Below are 25,958 nucleotides of genomic sequence, written 5' to 3'. Positions count from 1 at the left end.
CTCTAACCCTCAGTAACTTGGAGCATTTTCTCCTATGTTTGTTGGCCTTTTGGATTTCTTCTTCTTCTCCTTCTCCTCCTTCTTCTTCTTTTTAAAGATTTTATTTATTTATTAATGAGAAAGATAGGAGAGAGAAAGAACCAGACATCACTCTGGTACATGTGCTGCTGGGGCTTGAACTCAGGACCTCACACTTGAAAGTCAAGCACTTTATCGACTTCGCCACCTCCCGGACCACGGATTTCTTGTGTTGTGAATATTCTGTTCATATTCTCTCCCCATTTTTGGATGGGGTCATTTGTTTTCTTGTTGTTGAGTTTGGTGAGCTCTTTATATATTTTGGTTATTAGCCTCTTTTCTGATGTATGGCATGTAAAGCTCTCCTATTCTGTGAGAGGTCTCATTGTTTGGGTGGTGGTTTGTTTTGCTGTGCAGAAGCTTTTAAAATTTTTTATATTTATTTATTCCCTTTTGTTGTCCATGTTTTATTGTTGTAGTTATTATTGCTGTCATTGCTGTTGGATAGGACAGAGATAAAATGAGAAAGGAGGGAAAGATAGACACCTGCAGACCTGCATCACCGCCTGTGAAGTGACTCCCCTGCAGGTGGGGAGCCAGGGTCTTGAACCAGGATCCTTACGCAGGTCCCTGCGCTTTATGCCACCTGCGCTTAACCCGCTGCGCTACCGCTCAACTCCCAATCACCTCCTTTTTTACCCGCTTTTGCCCTGAACAACACAATACCATCTTTTAAATGACTGAATAATATTCCATTGAGTATATACCCCCAGCTTCTTTTTTCTTATTTATTTATTGTCACCAGGTATATGAGTGGGGCTTGGTGCCTGCATGATGAGTTCACCATTCCTGATTACCTTTGTTTTCCTTTTATTTTTTTCTTTATTTGATGAGACAGATAAATTAAGTGAGGAATGGAGACAGAGAGAGATGGAGATACACGTTCACTGTTCATGAAACTTCTCCCCTGCAGGTGGGGAGTGGGAGCTTCAACATGGATCCTCATGCATGGTTACATATGTGCTTAACTAAGTTTACCACTGCCTGGTCTCCACTCCTGAAATCTTTAAATTTTATTTTAATTTTTTGTACTATCTTTATTTGCTTATTGGACAGAGACAGTCAGAACAAGAGGGGAGGGGGAAATTGAGAGGGAAAGAGACCAGGAGACACCTGTAGCACTGCTTTACCATTTGCAAAGCTTCGCCCCTGCAGGTAGGGGGAGCGGGCAGCGGGATAAGTGCACATGGCGTGAAGTGCAAGGGCCGGCTTAAAGATCCCGGTTGGGCTTAAAGATCTCGATGGGCTTAGAGATCCCAGTTGGAGCAGCCCGGCTCCTCACCTGCAGGGAGGCCGGTTCATGAGCGGTGAAGTAGGTCTGCAGGTTTCTGTCTTTCTCTCCCACTCTGTCTTCCCCTCCTCTCTCCATTTCTCTCTGTCCTATCCAGCAACAATAACAGCAATAACCGTAACAGCAACGATAAACAATAAGGGCAACAAAAGGGAAAAAATAGCCTGCAGTATTCGTAGTGCAGGCACTGAGTCCCAACAATAACCCTGGAGGCAAAAAACAACATTGTGTCCTTTGGGACAAAAACGGATGGAACTGGAGGCCATTATGTTTAGAGAATAAATGAAGAGATGAAAGACAACTAAAGGATGGCTTCACTCATGTGGAATCAAGAGAACTGATACACTTGAACTTGTAACAAACAGAAAACAAAAACACCATGCAGCTGTCTCTGACTTTTGAAAACTATAGTACTTATCTTAGGGAGGTGGGAGTGTGAGAACACGGAACTTCGGTGGTGGTTGTGGAACTATATCCTGTATGTCTTTTTTTTTTTTTCCCCTTTTCTTGCCCTCATTGTTTATCATCATTGTTGTTATTATTGTTGTTTTTATTGCTGTCATTGTTGTTGGATAGGACAGAGAGAAATCGAGAGAGGAGGGGAAGACAGAGGGGGAGAGGAAGATAGACACCTGCAAACCTGCTTCACCGTTTGTGAAGCGACTCCCCTGCAGGTGGGGAGCCAGGAGCTTGAACCCGGATCTTTAAGGCGGTGCGTGGGCTTTGTGCCATGTGCGTGCGTTTAACCCGCTGCGCCACAACCTGGCTCTCCCTGTATGTCTTTAGTCTTATATAACCCACTAAAATCATACACATTCCAAAAGAAGTTTTGTGGCATATTGTAAAATGCTATGTAACTGTCAAGTACTGCCAGCTAAGCATACTTATGATGAAGTGTTGTATCCACTTTATGGGAATTTAATGAGTGTTTAAAAAACAATAACCTAAGAGTAATAATAAAATTTTTTGGTTATCCATTGTCTTCTATGCTAGAACAGTTTTACTTGACTTTGCAATGTTTTGTATTTTGTTTTTTGGTGGAGTGATGGAGATGTGAAATGAGGGAGAGAAACTTATTTATTGACAGAGAAAAAGAGACCACAGTAAAAAAGCTTCCTTCCATGTGGTGGGGGCTGGGATCAAAGTTGGGTCATGCGCATGACAAAGCAGCACACAGTCCAAGTGAGGTGTCTTGCTGACCCAACCTCAATTTTTTTCCCATTGAGTTTCATTTGTTAATTTATATCTTATGAACATTTAAATTCATAGACAACTAGGTTATTAGAATGCATCTTAAGTCAGAGAAATGTAACATGCTATAATGTAACAGGGTATACATGTGGATAATCTAATTACATTTTATGACATTTAATGTATGTCACTAATAGGTTTAGTATCTCGTGTTTTGAAATAAAAAATGATAATGACTGATTTATCTTTATGCTAAAACTTATTTATTGTATATATATTTAAATTTCTTTATTGAGGGATTAATGGTTTACAGTCAACAGTAAATTACAATAGTTTGTACATGCACCATATTTCCATGTAACAATATGACCCCCACTGGGTCCTCTATTGTATATTAATTCTCTTCCATAGATAATTATTATTTAGTGGTCTGGGAGGTGGCACAGTGGATAAGGTGCTGGACTCTCTCAAGCGTGAGGTCCTAAGTTTGATCCCTGGCAGCACATGTGCCAGAATGATATCTGGTTCTTTCTGTCTCCTCCCTATCCCTCTCATTAATAAACAAAATATTAAATAAATAAATAAATGATTATTACTTACAGTAAATTTTATTTTTATACTTCTTATTTTTATTCTTGCAGGCTGCTGAATCAGGAATAATAAAAGTTAAAACAATAGCTGCGCGAAACACCGAAATTTTGGCAGGTAATATTTTACATGAAGAATTAGACAATTAATAAAAATTTGACTATTGGTATAAGTATAATCACTTTAAAGAATCATTTTTTTCGCAAGGACTGGCATAAGGATCCCGGTTCGAGCCCCTGGCTCCCCACTTGCAGGGAAGTCACTTCACAAGTGGTGAAGCAGGTCTGCAGGTGTCTATCTTTCTCTCTCCTTCTCTGTCTTCCCCTCCTCTCTCCATTTCTCTCTGTCCTATCCAACAACAACGACATCAATAACAACAATAATAACTACAACAACAAGAAAAAAGAAGGGCAACAAAAGGGAAAGTAAATAAATAAATATAATAAAATCAGTTTTTTGTAGCATCTCTTCATTTGCTAACATGGTATTCATAGTAATGAAAAATGTGTAAATGTACATCACTTATAAACTAACTGGGTATTCCAGAGTTGCCTTTTGTAAAAATTCTCTGAAATCAAAAAGCTCAAAGTTCTAATTTCTTAAAGGCAAGGATATTTCTTTACATCTTTTCATTCTCCGTCTTATGTCAATCACATAAGACATACCCTATCCATGAAAGTCATTCAGTTGATATTTGTTTCATTGAACTGATTGGAAGATTGGTTCTTGTTCACCTTCCAAAGTATATTTTATCATTAATATAATGTAAGCAAGTCATAATGTAGTGTAAATTTAGTAGTTCTGTGACATTAGAGTCATGTAGTATTAAGCACTATAGTCATAAGTAAAGAATGGGAGTAAAATAAGTTGGAGAAAATGATGGTGTTTTTTTGTCTTTTCTTAGCTAACCCCACCCTTTTAAATATTGCATTTACTTATTCATTTATTGGCTAGACAGAAACTGAGTTAGACAGGGGAGGTAGAGAGAGAGAGAGAGAGAAAGAGAGAGAGACATCAGCAACCCTGCTTTATTTTTTATAAAGTTTTCTTCCTCCAGGTAGGGACCAAGGGACTTGAGCCTGGGTCCTTGTATTACCCATCTCCTTAAACCTTGTTTTTAAAGTGGAATTTTTAAGAGTTTTTTTTTTTTTTTTTTTTTGGCACTCATTTGATACTCATTCTCCTTTTCTTTGGACCATTTCTTGTTTATCCCTCAACAGTGAGCATGGTAAACAAGTCAAAACTGGCTTTCTTGGGAATTCTATTTTATGTGAGGCGCTAGTGCCACTCAATCTCATATAAGACCACCTTGGGGGGAAATATGGTTCTTAGTATATAAGTAGAGCAAATAGTGATGCAAAGAAGTTGAATTATATATCTGAGGTTACATGAAAGTGGATAGAAAAAAAAATCAACTTCAGGGCTATTCAGAGCACATGCTATTTCTGTTTTATTGTGCTGGGTATATAATATTCTAAATTTTTCACACTAAGTACTCCTGTCTAATGTTCATACTTAACCATTGCTTGCTTCATTGATCCTTCAATTTGCATTTCAAGTTGCATTAGTGCTACTGATCTCTGCTACTTTAAGGAGAAAAGTAGTCCTTTTAACTTAATTTACATAAAATCCAAGTGGTAAATGATCTTTTAAATTTTCATTTGCTTAAATTTTTTTAAAGATGCTAATAAATTCCTAATTGGTAGTATTTCTTTTTTTTAATATTTAATTTATTGTTTATTCCTTTTTGTTGCCCTTGTTTTATTGTTGTAGTTATCATTGATGTCGTCGTTGGATAGGACAGAGAGAAATGGAGAGAGGAGGGGAAGACAAGAGGGGGAGAGATAGACACCTGCAGACCTGCTTCACCGCCTGTGAAGCGACTCCCCTACAGGTGGGGAGCCGGGGGCTTGAACCGGGAGCCTTATGCCGGTCCTTGCGCTTTGCGCCACCTGCGGTTAACTCGCCGCGCTACAGCCCGACTACCAATTGGTAGTGTTTCTAAGAATGCTAAACAATCACTTTTGGAGTCAGTTTACTGGTAGGAAGTGAGCGTGGGTTTCTCGTAGGCTAGCCAGCTTTGCTGGAAATTTACCGCTAGAATTAGTTCTACATTACATTTAGTGCTCACAACTTCTTCCCTGATCTAAAAATTCTGTCCTACCACTGAATTGCTTTATAGCATTATTTGCAGTATTAAATAAAGTTCTGTGTACATATTGTGAAGGGTATAATGAAGGTGTTGAAGGTAAGGAAAAGCATGTTTTTATGATTGGGAACAAAGTGGGTTTTGGGAGATGCTTATTGGAATAGCTACTGTGAAGAAATTACTGGTTAGTAGAGTGCTGACCTGGTGTACTGGCTCTGCACATGGGCTCTGAAGCAGACAGAGCTTCAGATTCAAACCCTGTTCTCACCAGAAGCCAGTGGTTTCTCTGGGGGCGGGGGGGGGGGAGAAAAAAATTACTGATTAAAAATAAATTGTGACATAGATATTTTTAAGTTGGAGATATCAAGGTAATCATGTTAGACTGTCACTCTAACTATTTACTTTTGCTATCATAGTTGCTGATATCATGGTAAGTCTTTAAAGTCCTTAATTGTTTTCTAATAGTGGAAATTTTATATATTGGTTTGTAGTTTATGAAAGATTTTTTTTCTTTCTTTTCTTTTTTTTTCCTCCAGGGTTATTGCTGGGCTCGGTGCCTGCACCATGAATCCACCGCTCCTGGAGGCCATTTTTTTCCCCTATTGTTGCCCTTGTTGCTGTAGCCTTGTTGTGGTTATTATTATTACCATTGTTGATGTTGTTCGTTGTTGGATAGGACAGAGAGAAATGGAGAGAGGAGGGGAAGACAGAGAGGGGGAGAGAAAGATAGACACCTACAGACCTGCTTCACCGCCTGTGAAGCGACTCCCTTGCAGGTGGGGAGCCGGGGGCTTGAACCGGGATCCTTAGGACGGTCCTTGTGCTTTGTGCCACGTGCGCTTAACCCACTGCGCCACTGCCCGACCCCCTATGAAGGATTTTCTGTAAGTTTTTTTCTTCAGCCGGTCAGTGCTTATTATAGAGTCTGATATCAAATAAAATGTTAAATTGGTAAATCTCAGGATACATAAGAAAAAATTTGAGGGCAGGCAATATAGCTCACTTGGATTGTGCATTTGATTTGTCATGCATGTGACCCAGGTTCCCAGCCACCATAGCACTGAAGGAAGCTTTGGTGCGGTGTCTTTCTCTGTTTCTGCTTCCCTTTGTTTCTTGTCTTCTTCTCTGAAAATGTCAGCCTAGAGTATTAAAACTGCGATGATGACCAAAAAAAGAGAAAGAAAGAGGAAATCTCATTTTATTTTAGCTTTATTCAAATCAAGCTTTACAAGTGTTGAAGCACATGTAATTAATAGTTCATACTTTAATATCCACAGCATCCAGAGCTATATACTTAAGTATCTTAGTGTTAAAACTCTCTTTTTTTTTTAATAGGACAGAGAGAAATGGAGAGAGGAGGAAAGAAAGATAGACACCTGCAGACCTGCTTCACGACTTGTGAAGCTACTCCCCTGCAGGTGGGGAGCCAGGGGCTTGAACTGGGATCCTTATACCAGTCCTTGCGCTTTACTATTGTTTTTCCAAGTATTTATAACAACTGGTTCCTAAAATGTGTTGACCACTGTTATCTTTAAAATTAAGGGTTCTCTATAACAACAATAATAAAACAAGGGCAATAAAAGGGAAAATTAATAATAAAAAATAAAAAAAATAAAACAGAAGTTTAAAAAAAATTAAGGACTCTCATCAAGGAAAGAGATTAAACTAGACAATAGTTTGTGTCTGAATCACTTAATTCAGATATAATAAATACTGAGGAAGAAATTTACTTGTCTTTTAAAAAGGTTTTCTAAGAAGTATTTACTTTTCTATATTTTCAGAGACTATAGGATACTACTTTTGTGCTGAAATAAATATTAAAGATATCAGATAACTGTGGAGTCTCAAATACATTGAGACAAGATACCGAATTCTCATATATTTGCATATTTATAGAATATAGAGGTTTGTTATAAAAAGCAGAACTTCTTTTTTTTTTTAAAGCAGAACTTCTAATTAGTCTCAAATAGTCTGGTTAATGCTACTCAGCATAGAATTCTAGCCAGCTTTATCTTTCTAATATTTCTTATTCTTTTTTTATATTTATTTATTTTCCCTTTTGTTGCCCTTGTTGTTTTTTTATTGTTGTAGTTACTATTGTTGTTGTTATTGATGTCATCATTATTAAACAGGACAGAGAGAAATGGAGAGAGGAGGGGAAGACAGAGAGAGGGAGAGAAAGACAGACACTTGCAGACCTGCTTCACCGCCTGTGAATCGACTCCCCTGCAGGTGGGGAGCCGGGGGCTCCAACCAGGATCCTTACAACTGGTCCTTGTGCTTTGTGCTACACGCACTTAACCCACTGCGCTACTGCCCGACTCCCCTAATATTATTTTTCAAGGACAGATTACTTACATTGCAAAATAAATCTTTGCTATACCCCCATTTTGCATGCATCTTCTTTAATATTTTTTGTTTTTGTTTTGTTTTCACTGCTGTCATGAATGCTGACATAAGTGGGGATGCTATGCCAGGTAATGTCAGCACTGATTCAGATATACAGACATTATTTCAAAATTTCCTTTTTCTTTAAAGATAAGACTCTGCAAATGAGGTAGCAACATAAAATTATTTAGAAGACTAGCTGCCACAATCTTACATTTCATTACTATATATTGCAGATTATTTTTATCCCAACATATTAGTTTAGAAATTGACTTAAAAAAAAAGGCCTGTTATACCAAAATTCTATAGAGAGAATCTTCTTGAATAAATATTTAAAACAGGAGACTAAGTGAAGTTATGATGTCTTTTAAAATTGCTATTTGATCCCTACTCAGAATAAGATGCATAGCATTTACCTGTGACTATTTTCAGCTACTCTCATATACATATAGAATTTGTATAGAGATCACCCATTATGACTTTGTTCTCCCTGTATTTTTCTTATCAACTTGTTGATTACTAGGAGTCCTCTAGTTTAAAAGAAACATACTTTGAGGTTTGTTTTCTACATTTAAAGATAATTTATCTGCTGACTTTATTTTGTGTATTATATGTTATATATATATATATATATTTGTCATATTTTGCAAACATCTGTATATATCACATACCATAGTCTTAGTAAGGAAGTGTTATTATGTATGAATTAATATTGGGAGATACAGAGATGGGTAATGTAAATCACCTACAATTTATATGAATTACAAGAAATACTTGAAAAGTATTTTTTGTGCCATTTATTCTGTTTTGATTACCTGTTTCTCTATTTATTTTTGAACTCTTGCCAGAATTCTTTCTTTCCAGATGATATATGTCTGAGTCGGGAAAAAAATCATAATTTTCTTTATATTACTTGTAGTTAGCATACTACATGACAAATACTATTCCATAGTACATGTAGACTGACAAACCTCTGGTATGTTTTTCTCCCTCTCTTTAGTTTTATATGTTATAATTATTTCACTATATATGAATTTTGTCATATCTAGTTTATGTCAGCCAGCTTAAAGAGTACTGAAGGAGACAGATAATAAATGGAAATTCATAAAACTATATACTAAATGCATGGTGAAATTATAGACAGGCATTTATTTAAGAGATTTTATTTTATTTGATAGGACAGAGATAAATTGAGAAGCGGGGAACAGGGAGGGAGAGAGAAATAGACCTGCAGTATAGCTTCACTGCTCGTAAATTGTCCCCCACCCCCCTTACATATGGGGAGCAGGGGCTCGAACACTGGACTTTCCTCAAGGTAATGTGTTTGCTCATTGGTGTACCACTGCCCAACTGTAAGTTAAAAGAAAAAGAACTTTTTTCTTATGATCATTATTTTACTGTGATCTGGTTTTGGTAGATGTGTTTTTGTTTTTGTTTTTCATACTGTGCTTCAAAAGATGTAGAATAGAACAGTAGCTTATGGGGACTGGGTGGTGGTGTACCAGGTTGATCGCACCTGTTACCATGTACAAGGACCCAGGTTCTAGCCCTCACTCCCCATCTATAGGGAGGATGCTTCATGATGAGTGAAGCAGGTGTGCAGCTATCTCTGTCTCTCTCCCTTCATATCTTCCTTTTCCCTCTCAATTTCTCTCTGTCCTTTAAATAAAAGAAAAAAAAGAGTGGAGGAGGAGAAAATAGCCTCACAGAGCAGTGGATTTGTGATGCAGGCACCTAGTCCCAGCAATAGCCATGGTGGCAAAAACAAAACAAACAAAAAGACAGGTCATTATACTTTTGTTATTGTTGTTGACCATCTCTTTGGGTATCATACACTTCTTTTTTGACCTTTATTTTCCTGGGTAAACTGGGAGGAAGAAAGTGAGAAGACAATACATAGAGTTCTTTGATTTACATTAAAGTAGGATTTTTTTATTGCTACCTTAAATTTATTTTAGCTTTATAGATCTGGATAACTATAATTGAAACCTACATAGTATTTCACTATTCCTCACTGTACTTTATTATTTCTAAGTTGCACAATCTTTTCATATTTTAACATTCTTTTAAAATTTTTAAAAAAATTCTTTTAAATATTTATTTATTTCCTTTTGTTGCCCTTGTTGTTTTATTGTTGTAGTTATTATTGATGTCGTTGTTATTGGATAGGACAGAGAGAAATGAAGAGAGGCTGGGAAGACAGAGGGGGGAGAGAAAGATAGACACCTGCAGACCTGCTTCACCGCCTGTGAATCGACTCCCCTGCAGGTGGGGAGCCGGGGGCTCAAACCGGGGTCCTTAAGCCAGTCCTTGCTTTACTTTGCGCCATGTGTGCTTAATCTGCTGCGCTACCACCCAACTCCCGTATTTTAACATTCTTAAAATAAGTATGTCATTTATAATTGATGACACTGGAATCTGTCAGCCAAGTAGTGTTATAGTTGTCTTTTCTATTCATGTGTGAATGTGTTCATGACTGTTCATATCATTCTCAGAGCATTACAGTTATCTTTTAATTTATATTTAAAATGTTACCATAGTTGATATGCAAAAATTAGCATCTTATACATATCTCTTACATGTCTTAAAGTTAAAAAAAATCAGTGTCAAAAGGTACAGGATGTGTATCTTTAATTTAGAAGAACATCTGATAATAATGAATTACTCTTTGTTAAAATGAGATATCCCTGGGACTCTTGATGGCTCAGAGGATAAAACTGTGAAGGTGCATTCTAAGTGATTAGAAAACGCATCATAGTTTAGCTGGTACTGATTTTCTTTATGATATGATGGATGTGTCTTAAAGTCACTGTCATATTAGACGCGATTGGGCGTGTTCAGGGTGGTATGGCCGTAGACCATGTTAGACTTGATAAAGTAAATTTCTTTTTCTTCTTTTTTTTTTAATATTTATTTTATTTATTTACTCCCTTTTGTTGCCCTTGTTGTTTTATTGTTGTAGTTGTTATTGTTGTTGTCGTTGTTGGATAGGACAGAGAAATGGAGAGAGGAGGGGAAGACAGAGAAGAGGAGAGAAAGACAGACACCTGCAGACCTGCTTCACCGCCTGTGAAGCGACTCCCCTGCAGGTGGGGAGCCGGGGTTCGAACCGGGATCCTTATGCCGGTCCTTGTGCTTTGCGCCACCTGCGCTTAACCTGCTGCGCTACAGCCCGACTCCCAATTTCTTTTTCTTCTATGAAGGCAGGCAGGATTATTTCCCTAAGAACTTGGGTAGCCATTTTTAAATGTTGATCACTGGTTCCTCTTAGATGTTTTTTCTCTCTCTAACTTCCACTTTCATTGGGTGGGTACTGTTTAAAGAGTAGGAGTATATTGTGAGAAATTTAGGTAGTAATACTGACCAGAAGTTAGAAAACATTTACAAATTCTGTGTTTACCACTGCTTATTATATTTAACACTTGGTTTAAGTCATGTCCTATAGACTATCATTATCATTATGACCAAGTGAGAAATGATGTTAATGGTCTAAAAATTAAGAAAGCAGTTTGTTACTGTTGAGCTTTTTAATTTGTCTGAACAGCATTTAATAATTAGGAATGTTTAGCTGAGTAGGGGTAACCTTGTACTTCAGTAATTTTACCATGATTGAATGTGGTTGCATATTTAACCATTGCCTTCAAATATTATGTTTTAGCTTCATCCTGACCTACTGATCATAATTAAAATGTTTTGAGATATTGTTGTGGGAACATTTATGTTTTCTTGGTTTTTAATCAATTACTTTTATGTACAAGAAAACAAGGAAATAAAGGAAAAGAGCCCCACTTTTTTTTTTTTTTTTTAGCCTGTGATATTTGCTATTTCTTAGCTCTGCAAAATCAGTATATTTATACTTGAATACCAAGAGACTTTGCTAAGCATTCTATAGGAAATTGTATTCTTCATTTACCATACCATAAAGGGAACTTTAGGAGATGATAGGTGAGGATTTAAATGATAAAATTAAAGTTAATGCTGGCTTTGCACTTTTAATAGTGATTCTGGGGTGGGAGACATAGCATAATGGTTATGCAGAGAGACTTTCATGCCTGAGGTTCTAAAGTCCCAGGTTCAGTTCCCCATATCATCATCAGCCAGAGCTGAGCAGTGCTCTGGTTAAAAATAAATAAATAGTGATTCTGGATGACTTTATAATTTCTTTTGAAAAATATGTGAAGGCTCAGATGTGTGTGTGTATGTTTGTGTGTGTGTGTGTATGTATATATACTTTAAAGATTTTGTTTTATTAATGAGAAAGCTAGGAGAAGAGAGAGAAAGAACTAGACATTCAGAGTCCCATGCTTAATCCACTGTGTCACCTCCTGGACCACTTTGTATATACTTATTACAAGTCTTAACCTCAAAAAATAATTGAAACTTTTGAAGACATATACCAAACACCTAAGTTTAATGTTTTCTTAACTTGAGGTTTCATATTATTTATTTAGATTTCTTGAGGATAATAAACATATTTTATTCATCTTTGCGTAGCCATGCAGTAAATGTACTTATTTAATTTTATTTCATAAATTTAGCTTTATATAATTCAGTATATATATATATATATATATATATATATATATATATATATCTCTTATAATCTCTTAAACTTTGATGGTCATTTTAAAACATCTGAAAAATTAGTTTGGTTGAGGGTATTAGATTAAAATTTGGAAGTACAGCATGTGCATCCTATTAATTTACAGTAATGCTTCACTGACAACAGGAGTAATATTGTTTCTTAATGAGTTTGTTGCTTGGAGGAAAAAAAAAGTTGGACCTATAAAAATCCAAGACATAACATCATAGAAAGTTTCTGAATATTCATTGGAACTATGACGGAAATGATGTATGAATTCTTCTCTGAGGCAGAATTAAACGTCTAGGAGTTTTCCTTAAAGAATTCATAGTAGACAATGGAGGAACATCAAATGACATTGTAGGAGAAAGACGTGGGGAAGTAGTAGTTAAGAGATGTAGTTTAGACTGAATATATAGTGTCTATCTGAAGTATTTTAAATCTTAAGGCTTGGTTTTTACTTTGGTGTATTTTACAGTGATTTTAATTAAGATTGTTAATACCAGTTGTTATTAGAAAGTTATTCTTAACTATGAAATAGACTTAACAATTTATTTTGTATGTTCTAAATAAAGCACTGAAAGAGAACAGCTCAGAGGTTGTTCAGCCTTTTCTAATGGGTTGTGGAACCAAGGAACCGAAGATCACACAGCTGTGTTTGGCTGCCATTCAGAGACTCATGTCACATGAAGTCGTGTCTGAGGTAATATGAAGATTTTATTTAAACTGTGCACATAGTACTCAAGAGTTTTCGAAAGGAAAGAATAAAACATAGCCGATAGTGTAAAATACTTTACACAGCTTAATTTTCAAATTACTAGTTTGTCTCATTAAATACTAATAAATAATGAGTGCAGATAAAGTACATTTTGTCAGGTTGTTTGCAATCTAAGAACACTTCAGTAATGTATGTGAAAATTTTGAGAGCCAAAATAATTTTCTGTATTGCCAAAGAATACAATTTTTTTTTTTAAGTATGATGTTAAGAGGCTGGGTGGTGGCACACCTGGTTGAGTGCATGTTACAATGTGCAAGGATCCAGGTTCAAGCCCCTGGTTCCCACCTGCAGGGGGAAAGCTTCACAAGTGGTGAAGTAGTGCTACAGGTTTCTCTGTCTCTCTCCCTCTCTATTACCCCCTTCCCTCTCAATTTCTGGCTGTCTCTATCCAATAAGTAAATAAAGATAATAAAAAATTTAAAGTGTGATGTTAAAGCATGACTGTTTTCTAAACTATCTGAGGTCACACTTTGTTGTTCATTAACTTAATCATATATTTGTCTTTAACCTTATGATGGCAAAATAAGAAAATAATTTCATACTATGAATCTGCATACTGCTTTGAAATGTAATGATGTCTTAATTTTGTACGCCATAAGATACTTTAATAGAAGTAGTAAATTCTTTTGCTTTTAGTTAAGTATCCTAAACAGTGCCCATACTTCACCGAATTTATATATGTTTTGTTAATTTTAACCACACTCTTTTCTATAAGATTATGGTTGGGATAATATATAAGAAATAGCAGAGGGAAATGGGGAAACAAACAAAAAAATATCAGCAGACTTTGTTAATTTTATGTATGTTCATATTCATTAATAAACAGGTGAAATATATGTATATTGTAGAAATGAGTTTTTATTTTTACTAAGTATACTAGAATTGCACACTGCTGTTTACATATATTCAGATGGGATTTAACATTTTAGTAAATTTTTTTTTTCATGATGATGTTAACTGGTTGTAAATCTTATTTACTAGAGAGTTATGTTTGGATTTATATTTATAAAAAAATGAATTTTGTTTTTGTGATCAAGAAATTCTATCTAGCTGAGTTAATATTTATATGCTTTTTCTTTCTTGGTAGCCTAAACACTTAGATTTTATTTATTGATAGCAGTTTAAATGATTATTTCTACAGACTGCAGCTGGAAATATAATAAACATGCTTTGGCAGCTAATGGAAAATAGCCTTGAAGAACTTAAGCTACTTCAAACAGTTCTTGTTCTCTTAACAACCAATACAGTAGTTCATGATGAGGCACTCTCTAAGGTAGGAATTCTGTGAAAGTGTACAGATGCTTTGCAATTAGAATTGTATGTAGGCTTAACTGACTAACTCTGGCATTGAACTCAGTCTTCTCTCCCCTATCCAGCAGTCAGGAGGTAGGATTAGAAGTTCTAGCTCTAATCACAAAACTGACAACCAGTATAAAGTGCCTTTTCCCACCCAACCCTACTGCCTTTCTTGGATGCTTCCCCAAAAGTTACCTCATTAACAGAACACTAGAAGTCCAGCAAATTGTTCTTTGGGTTGTGCACTGCTTTGCCATTTGTTTGACCTAGGATTGAGGCTAGCTCCCACTAAACTGAGGGATGTTTTGGTGATGTGGTCTCTTTTCACACTTTCTCTGCCTCTGTCTTTGTGTCTTTCAAAAATTAACAAATGGGGTGGGAGTAGAGAGCATAATGATTATGTAGGGAGACTCTCATGCCTGAGGCTCCAAAGTCCTAGGTTCAATCCCCCACACCACCATAAGACAAAGCTGATCAGTGTTCTGGTAAAAGAAAATAAATAAATAAATAAATAAATAAATAAATAAACAAACAAATAAATAAATATACACCAGAAGAAATATCTTTAGTACTCTTAACACTTAGGAAATTCTGTGACTTTGGAAAGCAGTAAGCCAAGAACTGTGGATGAAGACCATATTTGTAGATTCTTAATGACATGGCTAAATAGCTGGATGAAAGTCATTTCGTCAGAGCCTGCTAAGACAACCACAGCTTTTTTTTTTTGTAACATTAAGGACTAATTTTAAGTTGACTGTTTTTTTTTTTAGCTCTTGAATAATGTTATAAATATACAAATGGCCCTTAACAGAAAAAAAAAAAAGGTTCTCCACCCCTGATATAGGAGACTATACAGTATATCAAAGGGCCAATTATTTCCTTAAGCATTTTTTAATATTTATTTCTTTATTTTCCCTTTTGTTGCCCTTGTTGTTTTTTATTGTTGTTATGGGACAGGACAGAGAGAAATGGAGAGAGGAGGGGAAGACAGAGACAGGGAGAGGAAGATAGACACCCGCAGACCTGCTTCACGGCCTGTGACTCCCCTGCAGGTGGGCAGCCAGGGCTCCAACCGGGATCCTTAGCCGGTCCTTGTGCTTCACGCCACGTGCACTTAACCCACTGTGCTACCACAGGATTCTCTCCTTAAGCATTTTTAATATAGATAAAAGCATAGGTTTCTAAGGACAAATATATTACAGGGACAGGGAGATAACTAATCTTAGATTACTATAATCTTTGATTACTATATACTTAATGGAAGTGAATTATTTTTAAAAGAATTCAAAGATTTTTATAGTTTTATTGTATAAAATAGTGAGACTTTTTGTATCGTTAAACTGACCAAAAATTTTTTTTTTAGTTTTAGATTATATCAGATGAGATATTATTTTGTACTAAATGGAAGTTGTTTTTTAGGCAATTGTTCTTTGCTTTCGACTACACTTCACAAAAGATAATATTACAAATAATACAGCTGCTGCTACAGTGCGACAAGTTGTTACTGTTGTTTTTGAGAGGATGGTTGCTGAAGATGAACGACACAGAGGTAAAATTATAAAAGATATCTCTTGGACAGTAAATGAGTGGTTCTTACATCTGTTACTTCTCCATTGATTTTTCAGCCTTTACCTATGTACTTAGTTTACCTAAAAGCTTAAATACTTTAATATATATATATATTTTTTTTTACCAAGGTTGTATTTTATAATGAATAATTTAAAAAACAAATTACTGAGCTGCATAGTGGCTATGCAAAAGACTTTCATGCTTAAGAGTTCAAGGTTCAAGGCCTCAGACTTAGTTTCCAGCACCACTATAAGAGCTGAGCAGTGCTACGGTAGAAAATATATGTAATTCTTCTTTTTTAATTCTTTTTTAAAGCATTTTATTTATTTAATTTTATTCAATAGAAAAATGAGAGGAAAGGAGAGAGAAAGAGAGATAGCTGTAGCATTGCTTGTGAAGTTCCCCTTTCAGGTGGGTACGAGGGGATTGAACCTAGGACCTTGCTCATAGTAATGTATACACTCAATCAGGTATGTCAGCACATTATGTATGGATGTATGTATTTATTTGGCGCCAGGGTTATCTCTGGGTCTAGGTGCTACAAATCTATTGCTCCTGACAGCCATTTTTTCCTCCTTTCTATTTTATTTGACAGGACAGAGAAATCGAAAGGAAGGGGAGATAGGGAGAACTAAAGACACCTGTTATCTGTTAAGCTTCCTTCTTGCAAGTGAGGAGCAGGGGCATAACAGGGTGCGCCACCACCTGGCCCCTTCTATTTTTTTTTTTTTTAACCAGAGCACTATTCACCTCTGCCTTATGGTGGTGCTGGGGATTGAAGATTGAACCTGAGACTTTGGAGCCTCAGGCATGACAGTCTTTTGCTTAGCTATTGTGCTTTTCCCCTATCTCCCACATATTATTATTCTTATTGTTTGTTTTTGTTTTTTTGTTTTGCTTCCAAGGGTTATTGCTGGGGCTTGGTGCCTACATTAGGAATCCACTGCTCTTGGTGGCTGTTTTTTTTTTTTTTTCCGTTTTACTGGATAGAACAGAGAGAAATTGAGAGGAGAGGGGAAGATTAAAAAGGGGAAAGAAAGATATGACACCTGCAGACTACCTGCAGACCTGCTTCACCACTTGTGAAGTGACACCCCTGCAGGTGGGGAGCTGGGGGTTCAAACTGGGATTCTTGTGTGGGTCCTTGTGCTTTGTACTGTGTGCGCTTAAACCAGTCTGCCACCACGTGGCGACCCCCCCTTTACTATTTTTTTTAAGTTTTTTTTTATATTTATTTTATTTATTTATTCCCTTTTGTTGCCCTTGTTGTTTTATTGTTGTTGTTGTTGGATAGGACAGAGAGAAATGGAGAGAGGAGGGGAAGACAGAGAGGAGGAGAGAAAGATAGACACCTGCAGACCTGCTTCACCACCTGTGAAGCGACTCCCCTGCAGGTGGGGAGCCGGGGTTTGAACCGGGATCCTTATGCCGGTCCTTGTGCTTTGCACCACCTGCGCTTAACCCGCTGCGCTACAGCCCGACTCCCTACTATTTTTTAAGAGGTGGACAACAATGGGTTGTTGGAAAGTCATTTTTTCCCAATGCTTTTCTATACATAGAATCCTTTTCTTTCTTCTCATATATTTATTTATTTATTATTGCCACTAGGGTTATTCTTGGGCTCATTGCTGGCACTATGAACCCACTGCTCCTGGGGGCCTTTTTTTTTCTTTATAATTTTTATTAGATAAGACAAAGAGAAATTGAGAAGAAAGGGGGAATAGAGAAGGAGCAAAAGATAGATACCTGCAGATCTGCTTCACTTCATGAAGCGGAGCCCCTACAGGTAGGGGGCTTGAACCTGGGTCCTTGTGCTTGGTAATATGTGTGCTTAATATGTGCTCGGCCCCTGAACTCTTCTCTTTTTTAAATAGTAAGTTTGCATTTATTTAAAACAGGCTGGCAATATTCAGCAAATGATATCTTGCTAGTACTCAAAGTAATGTTAAATTGGGAAAGCTAGGGACAGTAATTGTGGCTGATTAAGCAATTGATTCTATTGAAGATGGTGAGATGATAAAAGAATTAACTATGATTAATTTTTATATTTTTATTTGATATTTAAAAGCACATTCAAAAGTTGTGTGAAATTCAAATAGGAAATAAAGGGGCTGGAGAATAGGAAAAACAAAAAGAAACTGAAGTTTATTAAAATGAAATTAAGATAGAATGATTTTTCTTTCTTTTTTTTAAATTTTTTATTATGTTTATTTATTTATTGGATAGAGGCAGCCAGAAATTGAGAAGAAAGGGGGTGACAAGAAGGAGAGGGACAGAGAGACACCTACAGTCCTGCTTCACTACTTGTGAAGTTTTCCCCCTACAGGTGGGGACTGGGGGCTCTAACCTGGGTCCTTGAGCATTGTAATATGTGTGCTCAACCAAGTGCACCACCACCTGGCCTCAAGTGATTTTTTTTCTTAAATAATTTGTATACATAATAGATTCTTAATTTTATTTTCTCTTTGGAGATACAGTTTTGGACTTATACTTTACATTTCCATAAGTAACTATTAATTCAAGCATACCTTTTAAATAAGTTTACATGATTTATATTAAAGGTCATTGTGAGCTCATAAAATTCATCTTATTTTGACTGCAGATATTATAGAACAACCAATACTGGTCCAAGGAAATAGTAACAGAAGATCTGTCAGTACCCTCAAACCTTGTGCTAAAGATGCATATATGCTTTTTCAGGTATTGCAACTGATAAAAACAGTTATATTGCAGAATGTAGTTTGGTGTGAAATTTTGGTTTTTATATCTTGAATTGATATTTTAATGTTTCAACATTTATAAAAATTTGCAAAAAGTAGTACTTTAAGAAATGAACAAAACATTATGTCACTTATAGTTAATTAACATAAAATGTTAATGTATTGCCTTAAGAAAGTATTTTATTTTATTTATTTATTATTGGATAGAGACAGAGAAAAATTGGTGTGGAGGAGGAGAGAGAAAGAGAGACAGACAGACACCTGTAGATCTACTTCACTTGTGAAGCTTTCCTCCTGCAGATGGGATCAGGGGGCTTGAACCTGGGTCCTTGGTGCACTGTAGTGTGTGTGCTTAACCAGGTGTGCTACCACCTGGCCCCCAAGAAAGTAATTTAAACCCAGAACTAGGAAATAGGTATATTGAATCAGTTAGCTCTACAAAATGATTTAATATAGAGCTTTAATGTTATAAAGTTTTGATCTATTTAATATAGCTTGATATACAAATTCCTGAGTTTTACATTATTTGCCATGGGAGAATTTTTCCTCTTTTATCATTATTATTATTATTTTACTTGAGGGTTAATGCTTTACAGTGCAATCATTGATATATTGAGTACATTTCCATTATGAACCAGGACCCCACAATTCTCTTCTATCCATCCCTTCCTCCCCCTCTTCCCCCTGCCTTCCCCAGAGTCCTTTGCTGTAAGTTTTCTACTGGATTCCTTAGGATTTTCTATATATACAATCATATCATCTGCAAATAAGGACAGCTTAATTGCTTTCTTTCTAGTCAGAATCCTTTTTATTCCTTTCTTGCCTAATTGGTGGCACACCTGGTTGAGCACACATGTTACAATGCTCAAGGATCTGGGTTCAAGCTCCCGGTCCCCACCTGCATGGGAAAAGCTTTACAAATGGTGAAGTAGTACTGGAGGTATCTCTCTTTCTCTTTCCCTCTCTCTTCTCCCTTCTTCTCAGTTTCTCTTTGTGTCTACTCACTAAATAAAATTAATTAATTAAAAAAAAAAAGAGGGGGCCAGGCGATGGTGCACCAAGTTAAGCACACATAGTACGAAGCGCAAGAACTGGAGCAAGGATCTGGGTTCAAGCCCCTGGCTCCCCACCTGCAGGGGGGTTGCTTCACAAGTGCTGAAGCAGGTCTGCAAGTGTTACCTTTCTCTCCCCACTCCGTTTTCTCCTCCTTTCTCCTATCCAACGACAGCAAAAATGGAAAAAATGGCCACGTAGGAGCATTGGATTCGTAGTGCAGGCAAGTTATTGCAGCATGACTACAGTTTCTCTTTTTAAAATATTTAATTAATTATTTTCTTTAATGGATAGAGAAAGAAATTGAGAGAGAAGAAAGGGATATAGAGGGAAAGAAAGGGACACCTGAAACACTGCTTCACTGCTTCTGAAGTTTTTCCCCGGTAGGTTGAGACCAGGCACTTGAACCTGGGCCCCTGCACATTGTAACATGTGTACTCAACTAGGTGCGCCCCTACCCAGCCCCATAAGAGCAGTTTCTTACCTCACCAGCATAGATATCTGTGCAACACACCCACCACCTTCATGAACTGGGTCCCTAATTCCCTTTCAGTTCCCTCAAATTCTCCTTCCTCCAGAGTCCTTAGATCTGCTGCAACAGATCCCAGCTAGATTACATTTTGCCCTGTGTTTTTCTTTCCCTGCTTCCTAAGTTCATCTAAGAGTGAGGTCATCCAGTACTCATCCTTCTCCTTCCTGCTTATTGCCATGAGTAAATCTTTTAAATAAAGTTATATTCATCTACAATGTAAAGTTTACTGATTTTGACTAAAAGTTATTTAAATGTTTTTAATTAAAAGAATATTTGATTTGCTGTTCATCTGTATACTAAATATTATCATGTTTTCTTAATCCTTTAACATCCTATTTATATAATCAGTTGTACAGTTTGTTGAAATCTTATTACCAATGATTAGTTTTTAAAGAGTAGAAAAAACTACTGTGTAAAGTGGAGAATATTGTATAAACTACCTGTTTTTGGAGAGCACCTTTTATTCTATCATGTAAATCTGTTATTTAATGTTTATTATTTGATTTTTTTTTCCAGGACCTTTGTCAGTTGGTTAATGCTGATGCCCCTTACTGGCTTGTAGGAATGACAGAAATGACTCGAACATTTGGTCTTGAATTACTTGAATCAGTTTTGAATGATTTTCCACAAGTATTTTTACAGGTAAATGATTTGTAGTATCTTGCAGCAAATTAATCTTAAAGGGCCAGGTGATGGTACACTTGTTGGGAGTAAGGACCCAAATTCAAGCCCCTTGTCACCACCTGCAGGAAGGAAGCTTCAAAAGCAGTGGAAGAAAGCTACAGGTGTTTCTTTTTTTCTCTTTATTCCCTGCTTTCCTCTCAACCTCTTTCTGTCTCTATCCACAATAGAGAAACAGTATTTTAAAAGAAGATTAAAAAGCCCAAAATCTTAAATTTTTCAAGAAAGCAATATGTAATTTGTTTTCTTAAATTAAAAGATACAAAGCATTATAACCTAAGACTTTAGACATAAAACAGTTTAGTGCTACTTTGCATTTTTCTAAAATTGTAGCTTTTAAAAATTTTACATGAAGGGCATCTGGTGGTAGCACAGCAGGTTAAGCGCACATGGCTTGAAGCACAGGGACCCTCATGAGGATCCTGGTTCCAGCCCACAGCACCTCACCTTCAGGGGGGTCGCTTCATAGGCGGTGAAGCAGGTCTGCAGGTGTCAGTCTTTATCTTCCCCTCTCTGTCTTCCGCTCCTCTCTCTATTTCTCTCTTCCTATTGAATGACAAGGACAGCAATGAAAACGATAACGGCAACAAAAGAGAAAAAATGGCCTCCAGGAGCGGTGGATTCGTATTGTAGGCACTGAGCTCCAGCGATAACCCTGGAGGCAAATATATATATAGTTTTACATGAAAAGGAATTGCTTCAGGCTCTCTCCTTAGTCATTCCTAATCTATGAATATATGAGTATATTTGAGCTATTTTTATAATAAGCTTAAATCATAGATTCCACTTGCTTATATGTAGAGCTATGTGTTCTTTGATTATCTAAATGGAAGCTTAATAAAATTTTATTCGTAAGCTTTTATTTTTTATTTCTTTATTGGAGGATTAATGGTTTATAGTTGACTGTAAAATACAATAGTTTGTACATTTAATGTGCAATACATAGTATTTAAAAATAAAGTTAAAGCACAAAGACCGGCTAAAGTAGCCCGGTTCGAGCCCCCTGCTCCCCACCTGCAGGGGAGTCGCTTCATGGGCGGTGAAGTAGGTCTGCAGGTGTCTTATCTTTCTCTCCCCCTCTGTCTTCCCCATCTCTCTAGATTTCTCTCTGTCCTATCCAACAACAGCAGTTCAACAATAACCATGACAACAACAAGGGTAACAAACAACAAGGGTAACAACAAGAGCAACAAAATGGGAAAAAATGGCCTCCAGGAGCAGAACATTCATACTGCAAGCACTAAGCTCCAGCAGTAACTCTGGAGGCAAACATACAAACAAAGTTAATAGGGGAAAAATGTTAAAAAGCTTAAACTTGTCACTTTCCTTATAAAGAACTAAAACTAAAAGCTGAGTATACACAAAATATTATTTGAAATTATGCTTCTTGAGCTCAGAAGTAAGGCTCTGACCTGAAACTTTCAATTTAAACATTATTGGTGCATAATTGCTAACTGGAGATATTGAAGTGAAGGGGATCACCTGTGATGATCACTTATTGCAGGAAGTGACTTTGCAGCTCTGAGGAACCTCAACTAAGCAATTGCATCTGAAAGGATGATCATACAAGGGACTTCACACATGAAGCTAGAAAGACAAGAAACAATCTGTGGGAATGTGACATTTTAAAAAGCAAAGAGAACTTCAAAATGAACCAAGTGGTCAGTTAGGTCAAGTGCTTCACAGAGCTGTGGTGATAAGGAAACCAAATGAGAAATGTTTGCTTTAACTGCAGAGATGAAGATTAACAATGAGAACAATTTGAGTAGAGTTAGGGTGGCTATTGGTTTTGAAAGGAACCCAATTCTACTCATTTAAGTACAGAGAAGGAAAAATAAATAAAAGTTACCTGTAGTATTTATAAATAAATTGACTTATATAAACTACTTAGTAAAGTATAAAAGTGAACTTCACTTTGCTTTTTCATTTTTGGCATACATATGTAGATTGGACAGTAGATTTGCTAATCAACTTATTTTTGTCATCATTGAGACTCACTGCTTCAGGCTAACTTTTTCAGATAGAAAGAGGGAGACGGAGTCAGTGGATTAAGTTTAGGATTAGCAGGTTAAGCTCACGTGACACAAAGCTCAAGTTCCAGCATAAGGATCCCGGTTGAAGGCCCCGGTTCCCCACCTGCAGGGGAGTCGCTTCATAGGTGGTGAAGCAGGTCTGCAGGTGTCTTTCTCTCCTCCTCTCTGTCTTCCCCTCTTCTCGCCATTTCTCTCTGTCCTGTCTAACAATGATGACATCAGTAACAACAACAATAATAACTACAACACAATTAAAAAAAAGGCAACAAAAGGGAAAATATATTTAAAAATTAAAAAGAAAAAAGGAGACAGACAGAGACAATGCAAAAGAAGGAAAACATTCAAAGCTTCCCTAATGTGGTGGAATATCCCTCACTTTTAAGGTACTATTTTAGGAAGTAATTAAATGGTACATTAAAATGAATATGATAGTCTAGAAAGATATGCATTCAGAATTATCAGTTACTAATTTATCTTTAGAAGTTTCATTAGGCATGGTTTTTCATTTTATCTTTTCACTTATCTGTATGCATTTGATATTGTTTGCTATTTTTTATCTTAGTGACTTTTTAAAAATACATAAATTTAAACATTTTATAATGCTCAGTAAATATACTGTACTTGCCTTATTTTTTTCATTTTGGTTAAGATTAAAGGATTAGACTGGATGATTTTTTGATTCTTTTTTTTTCTGAGCCTCAATAAAAGTTGATTGCTAAAATGAAAAATAATATGTTTGAAGTTAGACATTGAATGTCAGCTGGGACTTATGTTGTCAGTAATGGGAATAGTTTTGGCTATTTCAGGGAATTAATAGTTGAAGGAAGGTTTTCTGTTACTGTGGCAAGGTTATATAACTAGAATTCTTTGGATATTTCTGATTTTAAAATTTAGTTAATTTGCTTGTTATCAGCTCATTCTACTCAAGTAATCTATACATAACAAAATATTGTGCTACTTATTAAATATATACATGATTAGAATTAGTCTTGCAAATTAAAACAGTGAATAATTATATAACTTATACTTTTACTAATCAAGTTTTCTCTCAGGTGCTTATTTGAGTTTTTAGTTTTTTCGGAACAAGAACACTACATGACTCAGGTTTATAGTGGTGCTGAGGATTGAACCTGTGAGCTCAGAACCTCTGGCATGAAAGTTGTTTGTATAACCATTATGCTGCCTCCACACCCTCTCCCCTCCTCTTTTTTTCCTCCTAATCCAAAGCACTGTTCAACTCTGTCTCTTGGTAGTGCTAGGGATAAACCTGGTACCTCATGCATGAAAGTCTCATTTAGAATTCATGCACTGTCTCCCAGGCTAAGTGCCTGTTTTAAATGTTTCATCAGTTTGCATTTAGGTAACCCATTTTTTTCTTTTTTATTTACTTGCTTATAAACTGCTAAAATTAAAATTTCCCTAGAAATAAATATTATTCAACTCAAAAATTATTTTTGGGGGGTCGGTGGTAGTGTAGCATGTTAAGCACACATGGCGCAAAGCACAAGAACTAGCATAAAGATCCGGGTTTGAGCCCCCGGCTCCCCACCTACAAGGGAGTCGCTTCACAGGCGGTGAAGCAGGTCTGCAGGTGTCTTATCTTTCTCTCCCCCTCTCTGTCTACCCCACCTCTATCCATTTCTCCCTGTCCTGTCCAACAACAACAACATAAATAGCAACAATAATAATAACCACACCAACGATAAAACAGAAGGGGAAAAAATAGCCTCTAGGAGCAGTGGATTCATGGTGCAGGCACCGAGCCCCAGCAATAACCCTGGAGGCAAAAAAAAAAAAATTAATAAAGTTTAGATTAAAAAAATATCTTGGGGTATTTGACAGTGCTGCACCTGGGTAAGCACATATATTACAAAGTGAGAGGACCTGGGTTCAAGCAGGGGGGCACACTTCATGAGAAGTGAAGTAGATCTGCAGGTGTTTCTCTTCCTCTCCCCTCTCAATTTCTTTTTTTTTCCCCCTCTTAATCTGTCCTATAAAATAAAAATAATAAGTAAATGAGAAATGGCTGCTGGGAATAGTGGAGTCATTGCATAGGCACTGAGCCCCACCAAGCCCTGGTAGCAAAAAAAAAAAAAAGTCTTGGGAAAATACATCTTGAAAATTTGTCATTTTGATTTATACTCAAAAGAATAGTACTGGGCTTCCCACCTGGAGGACAAGTGGCTACAGGTGTCTATCTTTCTCTCCCTCTCACTGTCTCCCTTCCCTTCTCAATTTCTCCCTGTCCTATCAAGAAAAAGGAATGGGAGGGGGGAGAAGGCCACCAGAAGCACTTGATTTGTAGTGCTGGTACTGAGTTCTAGCAATGGCAAGAAATAAATAAGTAAATCCAGTAAAAAAAAAAAAAAAAAGAATAGTACTAATTTCAGAAGTGTATATAAGTTGTAAAATAATAAACTACAAATTTATAATAAAGTTGATTTCATATCATCATTAGTTTTTATTTACTAGTAATACTGTTACATATACTTAAAGTACAAATTAAAGTATTTTTTTCTCTTCTTTTATCTCTTTGTAAATAGCATCAGGAATTTAGCTTCCTTCTCAAAGAAAGAGTATGTCCTCTTGTGATAAAGCTCTTTTCTCCAAATATAAAGTTCAGACAAGGTTCCAGCACTTCATCTTCTCCAGCACCAGTTGAAAAACCTTATTTTCCTATCTGCATGCGTTTGCTTAGAGTGGTGTCTGTTTTGATTAAACAGTTTTATAGTCTTTTGGTAAGTACTCATTTTTAAATGTATTATGTGTGTTATTGGAACATGACATGTGATACTGTATTTTTTTCATTTTAAGTTCAGAACTTTTTTGAGTATATGCAGCTATGCTGAAGGTTAATTAGAAAATTTTTTAGTTCTTATGTTTTTATGGTACTTTATGTTTATCAAGAATTCATGGTATTTTTTTCTTGAAGGCAGCCACAGTATTTCTGGCTTGGATTTAGCTTATTATCTTTATTTTACTTGAATGATAATTACAGCTATAGTGTATAGCTTTATTCTGTTTTCATG

General features: G+C 36.3%; 1 protein-coding gene across 5 annotated transcripts in view; it reads left to right on the top strand.

The window, feature by feature from the left end:
* MON2 (MON2 homolog, regulator of endosome-to-Golgi trafficking) overlaps positions 1 to 25,958 on the top strand; it is a 117,156-nt gene that overhangs the window by 10,966 nt on the left and 80,232 nt on the right. For 3 of the 5 annotated variants that reach the window (XM_007516871.3, XM_007516870.2, XM_060195006.1), the window contains exons 2-8: positions 3,202 to 3,265; positions 12,843 to 12,970; positions 14,187 to 14,318; positions 15,761 to 15,890; positions 18,513 to 18,610; positions 20,732 to 20,857; positions 25,473 to 25,667. In XM_007516871.3, the coding sequence (XP_007516933.2) occupies positions 3,202 to 3,265; positions 12,843 to 12,970; positions 14,187 to 14,318; positions 15,761 to 15,890; positions 18,513 to 18,610; positions 20,732 to 20,857; positions 25,473 to 25,667 (873 nt within the window). Of the gene's footprint in view, positions 1 to 3,201; positions 3,266 to 8,877; positions 9,001 to 12,842; positions 12,971 to 14,186; positions 14,319 to 15,760; positions 15,891 to 18,512; positions 18,611 to 20,731; positions 20,858 to 25,472; positions 25,668 to 25,958 lie in introns of those variants that run through there. The other 2 variants (XM_060195007.1, XM_060195005.1) reach the window with 2 other exon arrangements.

Source organism: Erinaceus europaeus, chromosome 7 (assembly GCF_950295315.1).
Source record: "Erinaceus europaeus chromosome 7, mEriEur2.1, whole genome shotgun sequence".
NCBI classification, from domain to species: Eukaryota; Metazoa; Chordata; class Mammalia; order Eulipotyphla; family Erinaceidae; genus Erinaceus; species Erinaceus europaeus.
The sequence above is the reverse complement of the archived record's forward strand: the minus strand, read 5'-3'. Positions and strand labels throughout refer to the sequence as shown.